This window comes from Neopsephotus bourkii, unplaced genomic scaffold, assembly GCF_033783945.1.
Source record: "Neopsephotus bourkii isolate Nb327-2 ecotype Australia unplaced genomic scaffold, CSIRO-AGI_Nbou_v1 NB_1471, whole genome shotgun sequence".
Lineage (NCBI taxonomy): Eukaryota > Metazoa > Chordata > Aves > Psittaciformes > Psittacidae > Neopsephotus > Neopsephotus bourkii.
The window spans coordinates 671,271-690,668 of record NW_026901947.1 but is presented as its reverse complement, the minus strand read 5'-3'; the positions used below and the strand labels follow the sequence as shown (position 1 = coordinate 690,668).

The window sequence follows — 19,398 nt, the reverse complement described above, 5'->3', positions numbered from 1 at the left end:
AGCTCTCCTGCAAACAGGAAGTAGTTCACAGCTTCTTGATAACTCTGAAATGACTGAGGTGGGAAATCTGAGAGAATTACATTTGCTGTGTGTAAGCACAGGTGTATAGTCAGTGTTGAATATTGCTCTGCTTCAGATGCTTGCAAGTTCTGCAGAAGCGGAAGCATAAAAGGCAGAGACAGGGAAGATGTACACCGTGCCCTGATGGTAAACATAATTCAGTCTTAATGTCATTCTTTGCATATGATGTTTATTCTGTGGCTGTGCAAACTCGGTGAAACACAGATTACAGCTAAATTATTGATCTCCCTACCACAGACGAACCACTTGAGATGTTTTCTGGTTGTGACCCTTTTCTGTGACCCTGTTCTGTTTGGCCCAGGCCACCTCTGTGTGCTGTCTCAGGATCACCCCACGTCACACCCCTAGGTTAAAAGCTGTGTTTCTGCAGGCGCTTTACACAAGCTCTTGTGATGATGCTCAATTTCGAGATATGATAGATGGTCGTGTAACTTAGGTTGAAAACATTGCTTTGGAAGTAAAGTAGGTACAAGATGGAATTTTTCTTTGACAGTTGTAGAGATGAAGAAGAGTTGAAGTTGGAATGTAACCAGTTTAAAGTAAATTGAAAGCCTCCCAAGTTTTGTCAAGTTAGAGCACACATTACAGGTAAGGTGGAGGCTGGCTGCTTCATGGGAAGTGAGATGTCTCACCCAGGAATTATTATCTCTTTACAAAAGACCCTCTTCAAGACTAATGGGCTCCCATTAGTGAGTGGAAATAAAAGGTCTGAGAATAAGGAGAGGAAAATGGTAAGAGCAGAAGAAGGTATGTGAAAGAGCAGTAAAGAACAAGCCAACCTAAAATCATGTCCTGAGATAGCTGCACTTAGCTTACAAGCTAATCATTATGATTTGTGTTGTCGGTACATCCTGTGATTATGCATTGTAATGGGCCAGGACTCTGCTGCCTCTTTTGAAGGTCATTACAGTGCACTTAGGTATCTTTTGTTTGTACAACATGAGCATCAGCTTAGATCTGTGTGCAGTAAAGTATGCTGAAGATACACCCAGGGGTTAGGCTATATGTAGATGAGCTTTTTAAAACGTGCATTTCATCTAAAGCATCAGAAGCTCTCTCTGAGCTGTGGTGCTGGAGGCAGGGACCTAATGAGACTGCTTTAGTACAGCTCTAACATACACATTAGGTAGCGGTCAGGAAGACAGTCCATCTTTCAAGGTTTAAGCAGCACTTTCTGAAAGTGCCTTCAATTAGCAGCTAATGACAAGCTTTCTTCCCTGATTCTCTTGTTATCTTGTATAGCCAGATAATGGGAGTGATCACCCAGAAAGATGTTAATTTATTTACCATTTTTTATTTCATTGGGAGGCTTCCGGAAATTTGAGCCAACAACGTTCCTGATTTGTTCCTTCGTAAGTCAAGTGCCTGAGTTCAGCTTCAATATATCATTACGCTGAAGATTTACATTTCAGATAGCTTTTTCCAGCAGCATAGATGTTGCAAACCTTAAGTTAATGCAGAAAACTGCTTCTGCACCACATAAGATGGAACTAATAGGTAAGGAAAACAGTATGTCTTTCGAATGACTGTCATCTTAATGATAATGGCATTTAAAAGATCCATAAAGGGCTGTTTCAGCTAAATATCTTATGTCCACTGGTATTTGAAAAGAGAAGGTGTTTCTGTGCCCACCCACATGTTAATTGAAAGCTGTGAAGACAAAGAGGTAGAACCAGGCTCAAGGGACTTTCCTTGCATAAAGTTTATGTGAACCGTCTCTCCTGTGTTTGTCTAAGCTATCCTCATTAAGCTAAAAGGCTTCAGTGGTCATAAGAGGTCTTCTTAATGTTTCCCCTTTTATTAATTCTATAGGCAACTTACAAACCAGATTGAAACTCTTTGCAGAAGATCCAATGCTTACATTTTGTTGACTCTTCTCTAGTCTGTACTTTTCTCACCCTGAGCGCAGCAGAAGAAACAGACACAAACATGGACCTAGCCTCCAAAATTACAACCAAGAAGGCGCCTTCAGAGGGTAGCTGTGCATTTTTACTTGCTTTTTAAGGTCATGTGTTGCTCTTCCCCTTTTAATTGCAAGATCCCTATATGAATGAGACCCACAGAAGAAGAAATTTTCAGATGTGATGGATTGGTAGAGAGGCGACTCTTTACATTGATCAGGGATGTGTGACATTGGGGAGCTCTGTCTGCATTACAGTAGTTTGGATGATAATGAGAGTAACTTCCTGAGAAAATTAACTGAGCAAAGAGCATGAAGTTGTTCACAAGGCAATTCTGGAAGAACATTTTGCTGGAAAAGGAAGCTGATTGGGTGAAGAAAGAAGCCTGTATACTGAGACCAGCCTTCAAAATGTTTGGGGAACAGTTTGGCCCGTGAGACTTGTGATTTGTTTATGTAATTTTCTGCTTAATATCAAGTGCTTGCAGGAAGGGACCACTTTTCAGGATTGCAATACAGCCCTGGAACTGCAGCTCCTGACCGCTCTTTTTTTCCCTGCAGTGTGGTTAGAAGTGTAATGTTGGTACTTACTGCCTTCTTGTGCATACTGTCAAATGTATTCAGTAGAAATGCATTTATGAAGATGCTCAGCCGCAGGGGCCAGAACCGTGGAGGAGGACCCAGCTCTCTTGCTTCTGTGTTGAACAGCCTTACTTCTCTGGATCTCACTTTACCCAAATATAAAATAGGGGATGATTCAGACCTCTCCTGCAAAAAAGCACTTTGAAAGATGAAAAGGAGGGTAGAAAGGCTGAGACGCGGGGAAAATAACTTAGTCTCACTGCATGGAACACGAATGAAGCCATCTGTGGATTGTGACAGCAGAGACAAAAAGGCAAACAAAAGGTCATGGAGATTAAAATGCAGACAAAAAAACTGTGAAGTCATTCTAGATCAGTAATGTATCGCCTGGGACCTAAAAAGGATATTGTGGAATCACGAAGAGTTTGGGAGTCTGTAAGAGAGAAAGAAACAATGAAAATACTGAGATTGTTTCTTCTGGAAGAAGGAAATAGTAGGAGGCATTCTAGATAAAGTAATAAAGGAGGTAACAAAAGAGATAAGGGGTTAGGAGGTACCTGAACTCCTGCTCCAAAATGCAAGATACTAAGACCTTAGTGGGACTAAAAGACACTGATCCCAAGGCTGAGTCAGTGGGGGGAGTGGCGGAGGCTGGGATGCAAATCCATTCCTACAGCTTATGGATCTGCTGGCACAAAATACCAGTTAACGGACAAGGAGGATGCAGGGTTCTACACAAAGTAAAAACAAACAGTCTGAGAAGGAGTGCACATTTTCTATTCAATATCTGGCAGCCATCTAATTACTGGAGCTTGAAAGGGAACTTTCCCAAGCACCATGTCATCCCAGAGACATTTCTTACCTTGTTTGGGGTCAATGATCACAGGCCTTTGGTAAGATGGAGGTGAAGATCAGGGCTGCTGCTCTGATTTGTTATAATCGTTCTCTTGCTCTTACTTTGAGTACTCCTGCTCTCCCAACTCTCAGAGAGGAAAGAATGGCTGTGCAGGCACTCAGCATGTTGCTGGCAAGAAAACTGGCAGGGTTGCAAATAAGGTTGCAAGACATGCCAGTGCATTGGGGGAAGGATGGCTCCGCCAGATACAGAAAGACATGGCAGAGCTATGTATACACATGATGAAGGCATAACACCAAAATTCCCCTGACAGCCAAGTAGGTAATTCTATGGGCTGTTCCGTGGCATTTGGTATGAAAGATAGTGTCTGAGCACTTCACAAAGTCCTTGTTCATCTCTGCAGCCCTACTGCAAGGTGAGGGATTGGAAAGCGTAGATCCCCCTAATCCTTTTAAAATCCCTTCCCTCTCATGGTCGTGTGACTGGATGAATAAGGTCTTGAGACAGAGACCTATTAAGGCCTAATGATTTTTCGCCCCCTCCAGAGTTATATCTCTTCACCTACGCATAGCACAGCTCCCGCTCACTTTGGTAGCATTTGTAAGCGCTTAGTGTATCACACTGCAGGGCTGTGATCCAGGAGCCTGACGGAGGAGGGAGACTTTATTAGTGACCTTTCTTGGGAAACCTGGTTTTAGAGACTTGGCATATTTCATGTAAGAGCATAAAGCTCCCAGTTCTCAAGGACAGCCCCGTGTTGTATAACCACATCTTTCCTTCTCTGCGCTCCACTCCCCTGTTCCCTACGTGACTTGCAACTTATACAAGAAACCACATCCTTGGGCTACTGTTCCTTGTGTAGCCCTGATTCATCTCCAGTGTGGGACCATGCTGGCTTCTGAATTACTAAGGGGAAGGGTTTACATGAACATGTCTTTAAAGACCAATATGTAGCATATAGGTTGCAGGGGCTCAAATTAGGCTGCAGTAGGTATATTTGAGAGCTTGGCAAACCAGCCCTGATAGTTTTTTCTAATGTCAGTTCCCTGCAGTGTTAACAGGGGGAAGTGAACCACAAGGGAAAGCCAGCATGGCCCAGCACAGCCACTCTGAGCACATTGCTCTGCCACCAACCTTTGGCTGAGTTCAGGCTACAGGAGCCAGTTAGGTTCCTAAATCCCTTCGGTGCAAGAATGCTTCTGGAGCTTCACTCAAAGCTAGTCTGGGACTGGCTGGGGAAGTAATGGCAATGGCAGGTTGTTGTCTTTCGTGTGCACAAGCCCTGGCAGAGCACAGGGGTGCATTGTGCCACAGATGTCTGACAGCTATGTCTTTTTAACCCTGGTAGCCTTTCACTGTCCCTGCCCTGTCTCTTCCTTGTCTACTTGGACATGTTCTTCTAGCAACATTATTCAGCCATTCCTATTTCCCCCTCCTGGCTATCTGTCTAGCCTGTTTCCCTTTATTCAGTCAGCTCTAGTCCTCTGGCAAACCATGCCTTTCTTCCCTGCTCATCCCCTGTTAGTCCCCTGCCCTCATCAGCTTCAGCCTCAGCCTGTAGATGCTGAGAGGGATGTTATTTAGAGGGGAAGACTCAGGGTGGCAAAATGTGTTCTTAGCGCCTCACCCTAACAAAAAATAGAAATATATATAAATAAATTATTGTGTATGGAATGTAAAATATTTTATATATGATATAAATTATGTAAAAATACATCTGTATTTCAGATCAGTCAGAGAGAAGTGTCCAGAGTGCAAAATTTCACCCCAGAGAGTAGACATTTAGCAAATGTCAAAATGCAAAGATTTGGGCAGTCACACTTGCTGAGCAAAGCAGGCAAAACCCTTCATGGCTCACAGCAGTCTGCCTTCCAGCAAGGCCTTTGGGAGCCCCAACACAGAGTTTTGGGGCTGGTCCGTATCTCTGCAGCAGAAGCAGCAGCGGTGCTGAGGGAGCCGAATAAAGAGTAGAAGCGGACGTGCATGTGCCTGATCCAGTCCCAGGGAGCACCAATGCTGTGGCCACCCTTTCATCTGCCTCCCCAACTCAAATAGGGATCTGGTTTGGCTTTCTGTGCATGCAATGAGCTCCCTGGACCTCCTGTTCCCACCTCGAGTGGTGCTTCCTCCCATGCGCTGCAATCTGCTGCGGCTCCTCGAAGGGGGCCAGGGACAGATGGCTTGTTTTCGGCTGATAAAGGGGCTGCCTTCAAAGGAGAAGTGAGGCGGAAGCCGTCTGGCCTGATATCTCTTTCTGGTGCTGTCAACGGGAGGCCAAGGAGACGAGCTGGAGCTGAATGGAGATCAGTTCCATTAGAAGGAGCACCAAGGGGAGACAAATTCTCCTCTAAAAACCCTCTCCTTGTGCTGCTAAATGGTGTCTGCTTGCCTTTATTTCAGACAGCGCCTACTAAACCCAGTTTACCTTAATATTTAAGGTATGCTCTGGTCTTTTCTCAGCCTGATATGTGAAAGATAACAGCGCTGAGTATTTTCATCCGCTGTCAAGGGATGGCTGGGAATGCCGCTGACATTTTGTGTGCCACTGACTTTTAAGTTCTATGTGTTAAAATGATAACCAGGTTTGTCACTGCCATCTGCAGTATATGGCAGCACTGGGGCTGTTGGACAGCCTTGCTGACCCCAGCCCCAGCAGATAGCATGGGGCTGGCAGGCTCTCCAAGACCTAAACTGCAACCCTGCAATAACCAAGGGAATTGGAAGCGAGCTTAGCGAATAGGGGAGATGATAAATCTGCCACTTCTGGGCATAAAAATAGGTTTTCCTTCAGGGTCCTCAATTTTGCACTTTTTCTACAGGATTGGGAGGGCAAGAAGCATCCTTGCCCGTTGGAGACAGAATAATTTATAGGCCATACTTACAAAAATTAACCATTTCCCTTTAAGTCAGCTCCTGTGCCTTTGTCTCAGCTTCCCTGATTAGTCACATAATGAGGATATTTCTAATACAACGTGTCAGGGGAGAAGGCAGCCACACAGCACTTTATCAGAGGAGAATCTGTATCCCCCTGGATGCTAATTAGCCATGGAGACACAGGCATGGGGAGCGGGGGCAAGGCAAGCTCTTATTTTAGAAGCCCTCACAGTTTCTGTGCCCTCACAGTTTCTTGTGCCGGAGCTGGAAAGCTGTGCCAAGGTAGGGAGTGACTTGAGATCTCCCTCGGCTTTCACATCCCCACTCTTCAGACGTGTTTGCCATGCTGCTGCTCCTGCTGCTGTTTGTGGCGTTATTTCTGTCACAAGCTTGGCTAAACAGAAACTCTCTCCTCATAAATATGGAAATCTGATGATTGAGCTCTCTGTCTCTTGGGACAAGTTGAAAGCGTGCTAAAGAGAAAAGGGCTGCTGAGCAGTCAATTTGGTGGCTTTATTTTCTGTACTAGTGGAGAAAAAACAGGACGGTTTTAATGCTGGGATCCAGTTTTGCATAATGGGCAAATGACTTCTCAGGCCACGCTCACAGCGATGTGCTGAAGACTTTGAACTGGTGGCCACACTGAGCATGGCAAGATGAGGACAAGAGCAGTCCTGCCCGGGGCTGCCCTTTCAAAAGCATTAGTGTTACCCACCATGGTCCTGGCTGAACTACTCAGCCTGGGCTGTGGGGTAAGGAGGCAGCACTGGGTAGGTATGAAAGCATGGTCTAAGGTGGCATCCACCACTGAGATCCCCTCCTGTCTGCAGTGTGACAGATACGCTTGGTGCGTGAGCCTTGAGCAACTGCTCATCTTTGGGGTTGTACTCGAAGAGTCTTTGGGTTTAGATTTGTTGAAAATCTTTGGACACCACTGGGAACCCATTATTATTCCTGAGGAATCTCTTTAAACCTCCATCCTAGGATGGTGGACCCTCACAGTGCTTCTTCAAGCATTTGTTTGGATCCTGCTTACAGCCTGTCTCCTTTCATTGGTTTTCTCAGCATCCTTCTTTCCTGGGGCTAGAGGTAGTTTTGATCTTGGACAAATGCACAGGTATTTGCTCTTCCTTCAGCATCCTGACTACATTCAGCATCCTTCCTTCAACACCGTGACTCAGCATTTGGAGATCTTCATCTTCCCTAGAATGCAGGGTGCTGAGTCCTTGAGATTTCCATGCTGTTGACTCTGACTCTTTCCTGACCCAGTTTTGGCTGAGTACCCAAAGGGAGATTCAGTGATTCCCTGCTGATAGCACTTACAGCATCCATCCATGCCCTTGATTGTGAGTGCAGGCAAAGTACAGGTGTACAAGTTCAGCTTGTATAGACAGCAAACACCCTGCTGAGGGTGCCTTGGGTTGAAGGCAATAGACCTGGCAAACATGAAGTAGGTGTGCGATGAGAGGGCATCCTGTGGTTTTGACACGAATCCAGAGGCTAAAAAAATGCTCTGCAGTCTGCACACATTTTCATTCCAGAAATGTCTGACATTAAGCTAACACTCAGTGGGTGGCGTTGTTCATTGTGGGGGTCTCGATGACTTGAGACCTCAGTCAGAGAACCTGCAGAGCCGGATTAGCCCTGCCACCTGGGAGATGGGAGATTCACTAGGTGCAGGAGAAAGGCAGGATCAAAAATGATTGATGGCGAAGCAGTGAAAGGGAGAAGCAATCAAACAGCTCAGAACAGGATCCTGAGGCATTGGATTAAAGGTGCCAGGTGAATTCCAGGAGCAAAAAGCAAGACCTCATTCATCATACATGTATAGGAGTTGAATGCGTAAAAATCAGCCAGCTTTTTTAAAGTAAAGGTCCTGACTGCTAACTGGAAAAGGACAAGTGGCCCCAGAGGAATGCTAGTAATAGCTGTGATATTGAACCACAGATTGGAGACTTTGGTCTATTGAAAGGTATGGATGTGGAGCCGTCTTAGCTTTTCCTGCTATTATTCTTACAGCCAGAGGCTTCGAAAGCTTTGTAGCGTCGTATTTGCTACACTGGATCCAGTCCGTACCTTATAAAAGCTATTATCCAATTTCCAGGGTTTTGGAGGGCACTTAGATCACTGGAACAAAACTCTCCTACTATTATTTGTATTGTGCTGGGATGTTTTTGTCAGAATATATCACTTCTGCAATATCTACTAGAACCAGCCAACATTTTTAGTGTTTCCTTTGGGCAGACTTTGATTTCGTCTTTCATGTACAGCTGGAACAGCCTAGCTGCATGTGGAGAGGATCTGTGAAGCATTCTGTATATGCTCAAGACTATGGCTTTTCAGCAGAGATGGCACAGCTTGTCTTGCACCTTCTCAGCCGGTTTCTCCAGATGTTAGAGTTGCCCATGGAAAGGAAGCACAGTTCCTCTGTTACGTGGGAGAGTCTCTGATTGTCTTAATTTCAGCTAGAAAACTCAACTTACTCTTTGAAAAAAGACTTTTCCTCTTGTTGAGGCTCCTGTAAAGTCTTGAAGGAGTAAAGATGGGACACAACTTTGAACAAAGGTCTAAATACTAACCAACAAGCATGAATTCAAGTCACTACAAGATCCTGCTGTGGTCCCTTATGGGCAGGCAGCGCTAGGACTGTGTAGAGCATTGAAATTTTCTGTAGGACTCAGCTACAGTAGCCAAGAGCCTGAGCTCCTATCCTAGCCTTTGTCCTCCAAATACACCCTGACTTTGTCTCTGACATGCTTCTCAATTTTCAGTCATTTTGAAGGTATCCTTCCTCATGAGTCAAGTTTTAAAGAGCAGTTGTAAAGTTGTTTGGGGGGTTTTTGAGATCCTGGTTTGGCCAGATGCCGGTTGCTAAACTGACTTTGACAATAGCTACCAAGGAATTTGTGGTGCTTTATTGCCTTAAATGCTCGTATGTCTCCCAAAGTGGTACAAAAGGAAAGGTGTAATGTCCTCATGTATATATCCTTTATAAGGAAGGAAATGTTTTGGTATTGAAGCATCCTGAAAGCATACCTCAGTTAATAGCTGGTTTTAAATAGTTATTGCATACCAGCTGCCTGGCAAGGGCTGCAGGGAGTTAGGGGAGTGCAGTGTGGCATTTCTCTAATTTGCAATGTTAATGATCCAATTTAAGTAATGTAAAGTTAGCACAAGATACCAAACCTATAAAAGCATGTGTTAATAGTGATGGTTTACGTGCGTGAGAAGAGCCTGGAGGGAAATACAGTCTTAAGTATACTTTATCATGATTGAAAGGAAAGGACCGGGGGCTGCTTGTGCTGCTGGTTTCTTGGAGGGAAATCTAACAGGAATCGTGTAATTACTCCCATTTTTCTTTGTCACTCAGTTGCTTCCCCAAACCATTTGGTCTGTTTACTGAACTGGTGCTTTCTCTGTTACCGTAGACTCCCTGGATTAGTCATACATCATCATGTAAAAAAACTTTCTTCCCTATGCTGCCTATGTCAGCTTTGATTAGGAAAACAGACCCTCTGAAACATCTTGTTCCCTTTCCACAGCTTATGCCTTTCTGTTTGCTGCTTTTTTTCAGCTTGAATGTGGCAGTCAGGCAGACCCTTCATAGCCATGGCTCCAAGGGAGTATTTCAGCACAAGCAGCGTGGCTCACACAGGCAGATTAGCACTTCTCCTCTGCTCCCATTTGAAACGAAGCAAAGATCTGAACTTACATGCCAGTGAGTTGAGCTACCCCGACTGCAGGTGTACAGAGTAAAAAGTCACTTCAGTGATGCTCTGTTTCAGTTTAATTGATACGACTTGACATCTTAATCATGCAGAAAATTGATGCTGCTGGCTTTTGAACTGCTGAAAGAAATGGCTTCAACTACCAGTTTGTCTTACAATTATAAATGAATCAGTTTTGAAATTCAGATCTTGCAGGGATATTGCAGGCCTAATTTGTTACTCCTAAATAAGATCTGTTCAGTGGTTGCTCACAGAAGAGGAACAACAGTGTTGTAACTTGTGCATTGGCAGAGCTGGAAGAAAGTTGATAAACAGTTGTCATTTATGGCTTTGTTGAAACTGAGTCAGTAGCTATCAGGATGCATTAGTTGCAGTGTCACCAAAATGCATTTATTTTGACTTTGGTACAGGGTGGTGATGCTGAGATGAGCAGTTAGTGCTCTGGATCCAGCAGCATGCACATGTGGATATAAAATGACAACCATGTCTTCCTGGGAGCCTTCTGCTCTGGTCTCTGTGTGATTCTGGTAGTCCTTTAACATGTGAGACTTAGGAAAAAAGGTGGTTTTCTTCAGCTCACCCAGAGATAAGGTGAAGGCCAGCTATGGTCCTTGACAATAGGTAGGGGAGTTTGCAGAACCTCTCATTCCCAGGATAAACTGATCTTCTGCCTAAATGAGTCTGCCTTAGAAGCAGGCTCCTCTTCTCTTAACATAGATGGGGGAAAGGGACCTAAAAAGATCAGGGATTTTATCACCTTGTACCAAATCTTGATCAGGCTTCCTCAAAAGCTCTGTTGACTTTTCTGTGTGACAAATTATTTTCTAATCCAGTCTTGCAGCAGCAATTTCACAACTTCATCGGGCAAATGTACAGCTCCTGACCCTTACCTCTGCAGTTTGCTATGAAATTGCCTTCCAATCCTGCTCCAATTTAAAGTAATAATTTCTTATTCTGATTACAAGAAACATGAAAAAAAAATATTACTCCCTTTTTCACTGTGGCAGCCCTTTCTGTATCTGAATGCAGCTATTGTATCTGTCCTTACTCTTCCCCTTTCTTCTCTGAGCGACCCCATTATTCCAGTGTTCCTGCATGGTTGTAGCTTCAAGTTTTATCTGTAGGACTGCTGAGGGGATTATATCTTCCATGAAATAATGAGGGCCAAAACTATATGTTCAAGCATACAGTTGTGTTGAAGCAGAAGCCCAAAGGATGCACAGGAGAGCATTACAGAGTCCTTTGTGAAGCTTGCAAGTTCCATTCATGCCATTCATCCCCCTGTGACGCTTTCCTTTCTCCTGCTGGACATGCCATTACTGACCATTGTTCATCTGTATGGTGGATTCAGCTTCATCCACTATATATCTGAGCTTCTCCTTTTATGCAGTTTCTTACACGGACAGATGATGCATATCTCAGTTCCCGGTGGTGGTGTTCACATGTGGGGGGTTTAAGCACTTTATGTCCATAGATATTTGATGCCTGTTTTGTAGTGATACCTGGATGCTGCAAAGGTCTGCTGTCCAACATACTGGTGAGATGCTGCTTTTACCCACCTGTGCACTCAGACTCCCCAGAAGCCTGCAGCCTACAGCTGCCTTTCTCAGGATAACCTACTGCAGTACAGCTTGAGGCAGAGGAAATCTGCAAAGGGCATAGGATTTTCTGTTCCCAGGGTAGAGAGACTGAAGGCATAAATATTTATTAGCAGTAGCAATGTTCTTGCCTGAGAGTCTTGGATGACAGCATGGGAATGATAGAAACTGCTCAGTGACCTGAATGTACCCCCTGTATTGGGGGTGCATGCGGTTTCTCACTTGTTTTCCTGCGCACTAAGTCAGTCTCCCATGCACAGAACATCTATCAGTTTTCTCCAAATTCAGTATTTGATGTAGAAAAGAAGCAAAATGCTTTGGCTTGTCCTTTCTTGTTAGCATTTGTTTGCAGCAAGTGAATCCACATGGGCAGCTTCAGAAAGCAGGAGTCTGCTGAGCTGCAAGCACTCACTGTAGGCTGTCACACATGTTGGTACTGAGAGTATCAGCATCTTCAAGTTAGAAGACAGCAACCACATCATTGCTTGGTAGTGGAGAGAGACAAAGGTAGCTGGATGGTATTCCTGAGCAGTCAGCTCATGCTGTTTCAGTTGATCAGAGCAAACTCTCTGAACTATGGAGAGAAGTGGTAAGTAAAGCCCTGTATATTGTGTCTTTCCTCAGAATTACGGGGTAAGGGCAATTGTGCCCTTCTGGTTTTTATCAAAAAGCAGACCTGCTTTAATGATCATAGAATTTCCCACAGACAGCAAAGTGGAGAACATTTTCTTAGGGCTGTAACAGTGACTGGTTTTTACACTTGGCAAGGGTGGGCTGGTACAGACATCTCAGTTTCCAATTACAGAATCATAGAATGGAATAGTCAGGGTTGAAAAGGACCTTAAGATCATCCAGCTCCAACCCCCCTGCCATGGGCAGGGACACCTCACACTAAACCATGTCATCCAGGGCTTTGTCCAGCCTGGTCTTGAACACCGCCAGAATATTTCTAAGGGAGCTAAAGCTCTCAGAAACTGTGTGTGTGTCCATTCTCTTCCATATGCACTGGTGTCCCAGATGGATGGATGGAAAGAAGAGGTTTGTTAATCTAATGTCCAGTGTGGGCTATAGGTAGGTGACAAGAGTAAAAAGGCTACTGACCTGTTGCATTAAGGCAGATGTTGTGTTGTTTGCCAAGTACTGCAAAAACAGAAGGAGGGATTTTAAAAAGGAGGAAGAATAAAAACCCTGCTGTGTGTCATCCTCCTTAAACTCCTGATTTTGGTTTGAAGTGTTTTCAGCTCCTCTCTATGCTCCTGTACATTGAGGATTCACAGCACTCATGCTCCATGAAGGTTCACTGGAATTAATCTCTGTTGTTCAGAAACAGCACGTGGTACACACAGAGTAGGATGTGGCTGTACTTAGCAGGAGAGCTGTTTTTTGAGGTCCATTTTGTCAAACCTAGAGAAAAAAACAAACTAGTAAGGAACCACCCCACCGTTTGTATGCTGTGGTTGTGCATACCCAATTAAGCTGTGAGCATGTGGGATGTGGGAAAAAAACTTTGGTTAAACTCTGGTTCCGACCAAATATTCATAAAGTGGCCTCATTTAATGTATTTTTCCCCCTAGGAATGAAATTACAAGGAGGTCTCAGGAACAAAAAAGTCCCTTGAAAGTATTAAATTTCCATCACCATTTAGAACCCCTGCAGCTGCGTCTCAGCACTTGCCTTTTGATTGGGAGTGTACCCCCAGCAAGCAGAGAAAAATCACATTGTCTGGCCTGGGACTGGTCTCACCACGTAGCTGAGATTTTGATGTCGGGGTCAGTGCTGAATGCATCAGCCTGGAGAGGCTTGTAAAAAACAACAAAATCACCAAGTGAATTGCAGTAGCGAAAGCCTGCGGTGAGTCTCGGTGTGCTCACAGGCATTCACAAGCAAGAGGCTAATTAGTCAAGTAAATGTTTCTCTGAGTGGATGAGATGTAGAGAAAGAACCCGTTCAGCATGCACAGAAGAAAAGCGTGTTCGTGCAAAGAGGCAGCTCCAGCCGAGCTGCGTGGGAATGCTGTCGTTCTCGCAGCCAGGGTTGTTACTATGGAGTCTTGTGCATTGCTGCAGAACATATATGAAGTGATGGATGGGAAATACGACAGTGCCTTGGCACTCCTGGGATGGGGATGGATACCCACTGGCACTGGGGATGCTGTCTCTGGCCCAGCTTGATTTCCTTTTCAATACATTTTGCTCTCTGGAGAGAGCAGTTTTGCCTGTGTATGCAGTGGTGGTCACCCAGAAGCCGCTGGTGCTTTGTGATCCCTCTTTGCAAGCCATGGGTCTGCTATGTGGCCATAAAATGCTGCCCTGCAGGTCTGCTGTAGGGATGCCATGCTGCTAGGGCAGAAAAGTGTTGTTCCAAACCTTGGAGATGAATTCCTGGTATGGGCTGGCATTATCATGGACTCTGCTGCTGTGTCCTTCATCTGTCCCATGTCAGAAGCAGGGATGCAGTCTCCACCAGTTGCGAGGCCCCCTCTATAGGCAGTGGGGAGATGGAGACACATATCCAAGGGTGGATTCATCTCCTTTTAAGATGAGCGTTAAGATATGATGGAATGAATTGCTCCTTGAAAATCATCTTTGTTTTTTTTCTGGAGTTCTAAGGATCCTTTCCTATTTGTTTGGTCTAGAGCCTAGCTTTGAGATTGCTCCGAGTCCTCTGATCAAGGACCAGAGTCCAAATCATCACAGGCACCTCAAAATATTTCTCCTCTCACTCTATTCATGCAAGTGGATGTCTAATCTCACTGGCAGGTCACCCACAAGCAAAACCTACTGTCAGCACGTCAGCTTCTGAGGAAAATAAGGTCTGGTTTTGATTTAAAGAGTTCAAGCATGATTCTAACAACGTAAATCTGAGGTAGTCTGGGTGGCCAGGCTCCTCTGCCATGTGAACTGCTGGTTGTGAGCTCACTTGGCTCTATGCTGTACTGCACCATCATAGGAAGCAGTATATGGCCATCACACCATGTTCTTAACTGTAATATGTCTACTCCTGTGCCTTCCTGCAGCCAGCAGATTAGGGCTCCAAGTAGCACTAGGGGAACATCCAGCTCTTGGAGTCATGCTCCTTAAAAATGGCTATATCCTGTCTTTTCCCAAACTGTTGGGTGTAAGATTCTCATCCAGGAAGCCTGCACTCAGGTGGTGCCACTTATCATCTTACACATTCCTCTTGGAGAGTTTCTAGCATGCCTGGGAGACAGACATACCCTTTATATTATCTGGCTATTCCCATGAATATCCTTTCCTAGAGCTTGGATTCTGGTCTAGCTCCTACATCTGAGTGTGTTTGAGACCAATCCTGTACTTGGAGGATACCACAAGAACTGGTCTTTGCCTGAGATATACCATAGAATAGGTTCTAACACAAAAAATAAGGATGGCTGTTTCAAGTCAGATGAAAGGTCTCGGCTAACCCTGTATCATATCCCCAAGAGTACAAGAACATCATGAGCCTGTAGTGGTGCCTCCCTGGTTCTCTCCCTCTGAGAGCTGTGCCTATTATCTGATGGAACCTGTCATCCAGGATCTCTTCCTTGAGTGATATTAGCTAGCTACAGCTCATAATTTTAATTTATAAAGTGGGGATTGTTGTTCTTTGGTGTACCACTTCATTTTTTGCTTCATTTAATTTCAGCTGCTGTGGTTTTGCCATCCAGCTGCTGTTTAGTATGGCAAATCCAAATTTACGTAGAGATATAGGTGTATGTATATGCATGCATGTCCAATTTAGTTTCTAGCTTCATGGAGGAAAACAGTGAACATGTTTGAAAACATTTTTAATTGTCGTGATGGTGCTGAGTAGAGAGAGTTCCAACATATGTGAAGTTTGCTTGAAAGGACTTTAAATATTCTTAGATACTGGTGGAAGTGCTTGAATTGGTAGTTTGTCTCTCTCTGAACCCTTTGGTGTGCTGTAGCAGAGACTACCTGGATTAGGTTGTATGCAAGTAGGAATAATGGGGAGCTTTGGGTTTTGGGAGCATTTAAGTGACAAAGAAGGATGCTATGCTGCTGACAGATAACTGAAATCAGATCTTCCCAGTCAGCCATGAAAGTGTTTCAGTATTGGAAATACAGGCATCTGTATTCTTCTCCCGAGAGGACCAGAGATTGAATTCTCCCTCTCATTCAGTCCTCACTCCTTCTGAGCTGGACTTTCACAAAGATCTGGTCACAAACTTTTTTAATCATGAGGTTGACTGGTCCACCTGGGACTCAGCTGAAACTGTAATGCGCGTCATGCAACACGCCGGAGTTATCACATGAAAATGGTTCGGGACTGTTGCCAACCCAGGCTGAATTTGAACTGGTGACCCACTCTCCACATTATATTCCCAATATCACCCGTCATGTAAGTCTGATATTGAAATCTGGCTTTTCCAGAGGTATTTTTAGTATACTAAATGTGCTTCCAAAGTCCTGTGGTTTGCCTCTGGGTTTCAGCCATTCACAACACTGGCATGTTCTTTGTTCACTCTGAACGCGGGTGGGGATGGACTTGCCTAACAGCAAGTTAGAGAAGAGACTGCATAACTTTTAGCTAAACCATTCTGTTTTGTTTCCTTTTGTCTTTTAACAGGATCCAACAGCTGCATCTATTTCGGACAGAGATTGTGATACGAGGGAGGGAGAGACTGTAGCCATGAACTATAAGCCGTCCCCACTTCAAGTGAAATTAGGTGAGTCTGCTGATGGAAACTAAAAAGGCTGAATCCAAGGTCTGAAATACAATGAGGTACTCATGGGATCATATGCAGATCTCCACGTATGTGGCTGAGCAAGCCAGCTTGGATCAAACAACTCTCAGAGCAGTTTTGTCATTGTGATTCTGCTGCTGAGGGAGCTGACCTACAAACATGTAAGGACCCCGTACCTTGGGCTGTGGTAGAGGAAGAAAGCTATTCCTTGAAAGGAAAACATAGCTTTTTAAACCCACAGATTTTTATCAAGCTAAGATCAAGGCTCGGCCAGATAAAGAATGTAGATAATATAGAGGGACTGTAAAAAAGGAGAGAAGACAGAATAACTGCAAACAAAAGGGAAGGGATCAGAGACTTGGGCCACTACCAGAAAAAGATAGAGCTGTCTTACTGTGAGATGGAGGACTTGTAGGTCTGTAAAGGTTCACATACCTCATTCTACTTCTGAGCAATATTTTTTAAGTTCTGGGAGTAGAATCCAGTGAGCACAATACACTGCTTCCTTGCAAGGCTAATGCTTACAGGAGGACAGCAGTCCATACATGGCTGTTCTGCCTCCAAAACCTGGGCCACTGTTGTGCCACAGAGCCTCAAGAACCTGATGAAGGAACAGTGTGCTTTTTGCTCAGAATGTGGATATAGAATAGCATCTTAAATCAGAAAAAAATTTGCAGTGGGATCAGGAAGCAGTCCCCTGGTTGTCCTTCACATCAGTACAAATGACTTTGAGAGGCTGCTGCTGGAGCTCATTGAGGGTGACTGTGCCATGTTGGGAAGGCTTTGAAAGAAGTGGGTTCCCACATGTTCAGTGGAATAATTTTGGCCCCTGTCAAATGAGTGATAGGGAAGTTTATCAGACAGCTAAGGTTTGAAAAAGATTGGGGGAAGTTTGGGCATTGGTGTGTGATTATGAAGAGATATTCTCAACAGTTAGGTTTTACCCAAGCACCTGCAATACTACTGCAAACACTAGTGTTGGCCTCATTTTTAAGAGCAGACTTAAAGAAACACCAGGAAAAGGCTGGGAAACACTTGGGAAATCTCAAGGCTCTGCCTGAGTATGTAATAAATGAACAGTCAAACAAATGTGGTCATAGCAGTGCAGAAAGGAATGTCACAGAGTAGACCCATAGACAGCAAAGGAAGATATAGTAGTTGAACTGGCAAGATCTCGCTGCACGTGTGACTAGAAAGGAGAAGACAGAAAGTTGGATATGCAAATGCAGCAAGATTATGCAGCAGAGAGGAGAACCTTGAGCTGCTTATATAGGTATGAGCAAGTGCATTGGGACAAGAAGGCCTGTCCTGCAGTTGCAGTCATGAATACTCTAAAGCCAGTGGCTGCTTCTCAGGAAAAGGCAGGGAGCAGCACTGTGTTATTGACAGCACCAGTCCCAGTTTGGTTAAGGATTATCACTGCCAGCATGCCGTATGCCACCAGGATCCTTTTTCATTGCCAAGAGAGTTCTGTAATGTTATTAGAATGATAATTACTACTGCAATAGTTGGTTTAGGTAATTTAACATTAAGAATCAAGTTGGAGAGCAATTGATTCTATTATTGGTAAGTCTGAGATAGTCTTGCATCTGTAGGCAGTAAAAATATCCTCCAGAGATTTGCTGACGTGACTTGGCTTCAGTAAGTGATGAGGACATTATAGGTGATCTGATCATGGGAAATAGATTTGGATTCAGAGTTAACAAGTTCAATTCATGCAAACTAAATGAAAAAGTAATATGAGGTAGATCTCTAAGTGTTTAAGCAAAGCCAGTAGGTTGAGAAACCCAGGAAATTAAAACACATCAGATTATGTGTTTTGAGAAGGAGAAATTATCAGATGAAAGGACATTGCTAATGGAGTGTTTATTAATGACTTTGACATAAAATGCATGAGTCTGCAAAAGAAAATTTAGTCATAGCGTATTTGGGAGACAAAAGTACAACAAAGACTGTGAAATACCACAGAGAAAACACATGAAAACTGGAATAATAGAAATGAGAAAAATATGACAGGGAAAACTCAGTCTGATGTAAACTGGAATTTAGCAACTGGAGGTGACTAAGAGGAAGCCTGTTACATTAGCTGAGTGCAAGACAACCGATTATTACAATGGACTAATACATGAAAATATGCCACAGTTACATAGCTTACCATATTTTTCCCAAGATCAGATACAACGGTATGATTAGTCTTTCTTCCAGAACTTCTGCTTTTCCACACAGGGAAGATTTTATTTCACTTATGCACTGCTGAATGCTGCTGTTCATCAATAGAGAGGCAAAATGAGGTATTGGAAGAGTCTGAACATTTTTTGCTGTAGATAGAGGTGTAGTATTGCCAGGACCTCATTTCCAGCTAGTGATCCTGCCTGGTTTGCCCTCAATGCAGACCACCATATACTCATAGAATTATAGAATCATAGAACATTTGGGACTGGAAAGGACCTTAAGATCATCCCGTTCCAACCCCCCTGCCATGGGCAGGGACTCCTCCCACTAAACCATCTCACCCAAGGCTCTGTCCAACCTGGCCTTGAACACTGCCAGGGATGGAGCATTCACACCTTCCCTGGGCAACCCATTCCAGTGCCTCACCACCCTAACAGTAAAGAACTTCCTCCTTATATTCAGTCTAAACTTCCCCTGTTTACGTTTTAACCCGTTACCCCTTGTCCTGTCACTACAGTCCCTAATGAAGAGTCCCTCCCCAGCATCCCTATAGGCCCCCTTCAGATACTGGAAGGCTGCTCTGAGGTCTCCAAGCAGCCTTCTCTTCTCCAGGCTTCTCATGAAGGTAATAGTGGGAGAAACCTATGTGCTTAAGAGGAACTGTCTTGCAAGGCTGCCAAACATCATCTTGCCTTGTCTCCAGAGAGAAATCTGCTCAAACATCTCTCTCTCTGCCTGTGAAGACAGCATGCCTCTTTAATTAGGTGAACACATATCTAGTAGCATTTGGACTGACGTTCTACTCTTAGCCATACTCAGATAAACTCTGAATTACCTGTGGCAAAATGAGACTGACGGTATTGTCTGTAGCCAGTGTAGCATGCCTTTAATCCACATCA

General features: G+C 44.2%; 1 protein-coding gene across 3 annotated transcripts in view; it reads left to right on the top strand.

Moving 5' to 3' along the window:
* FAM219A (family with sequence similarity 219 member A) overlaps window positions 1-19,398 on the top strand; it is an 86,810-nt gene that overhangs the window by 35,038 nt on the left and 32,374 nt on the right. For all 3 annotated transcript variants that reach the window (XM_061369031.1, XM_061369030.1, XM_061369028.1), the window contains exon 2: window positions 16,210-16,309. In XM_061369031.1, coding sequence (XP_061225015.1) covers window positions 16,210-16,309 — 100 coding nt within the window. The remainder of the gene's footprint in view (window positions 1-16,209; window positions 16,310-19,398) is intronic.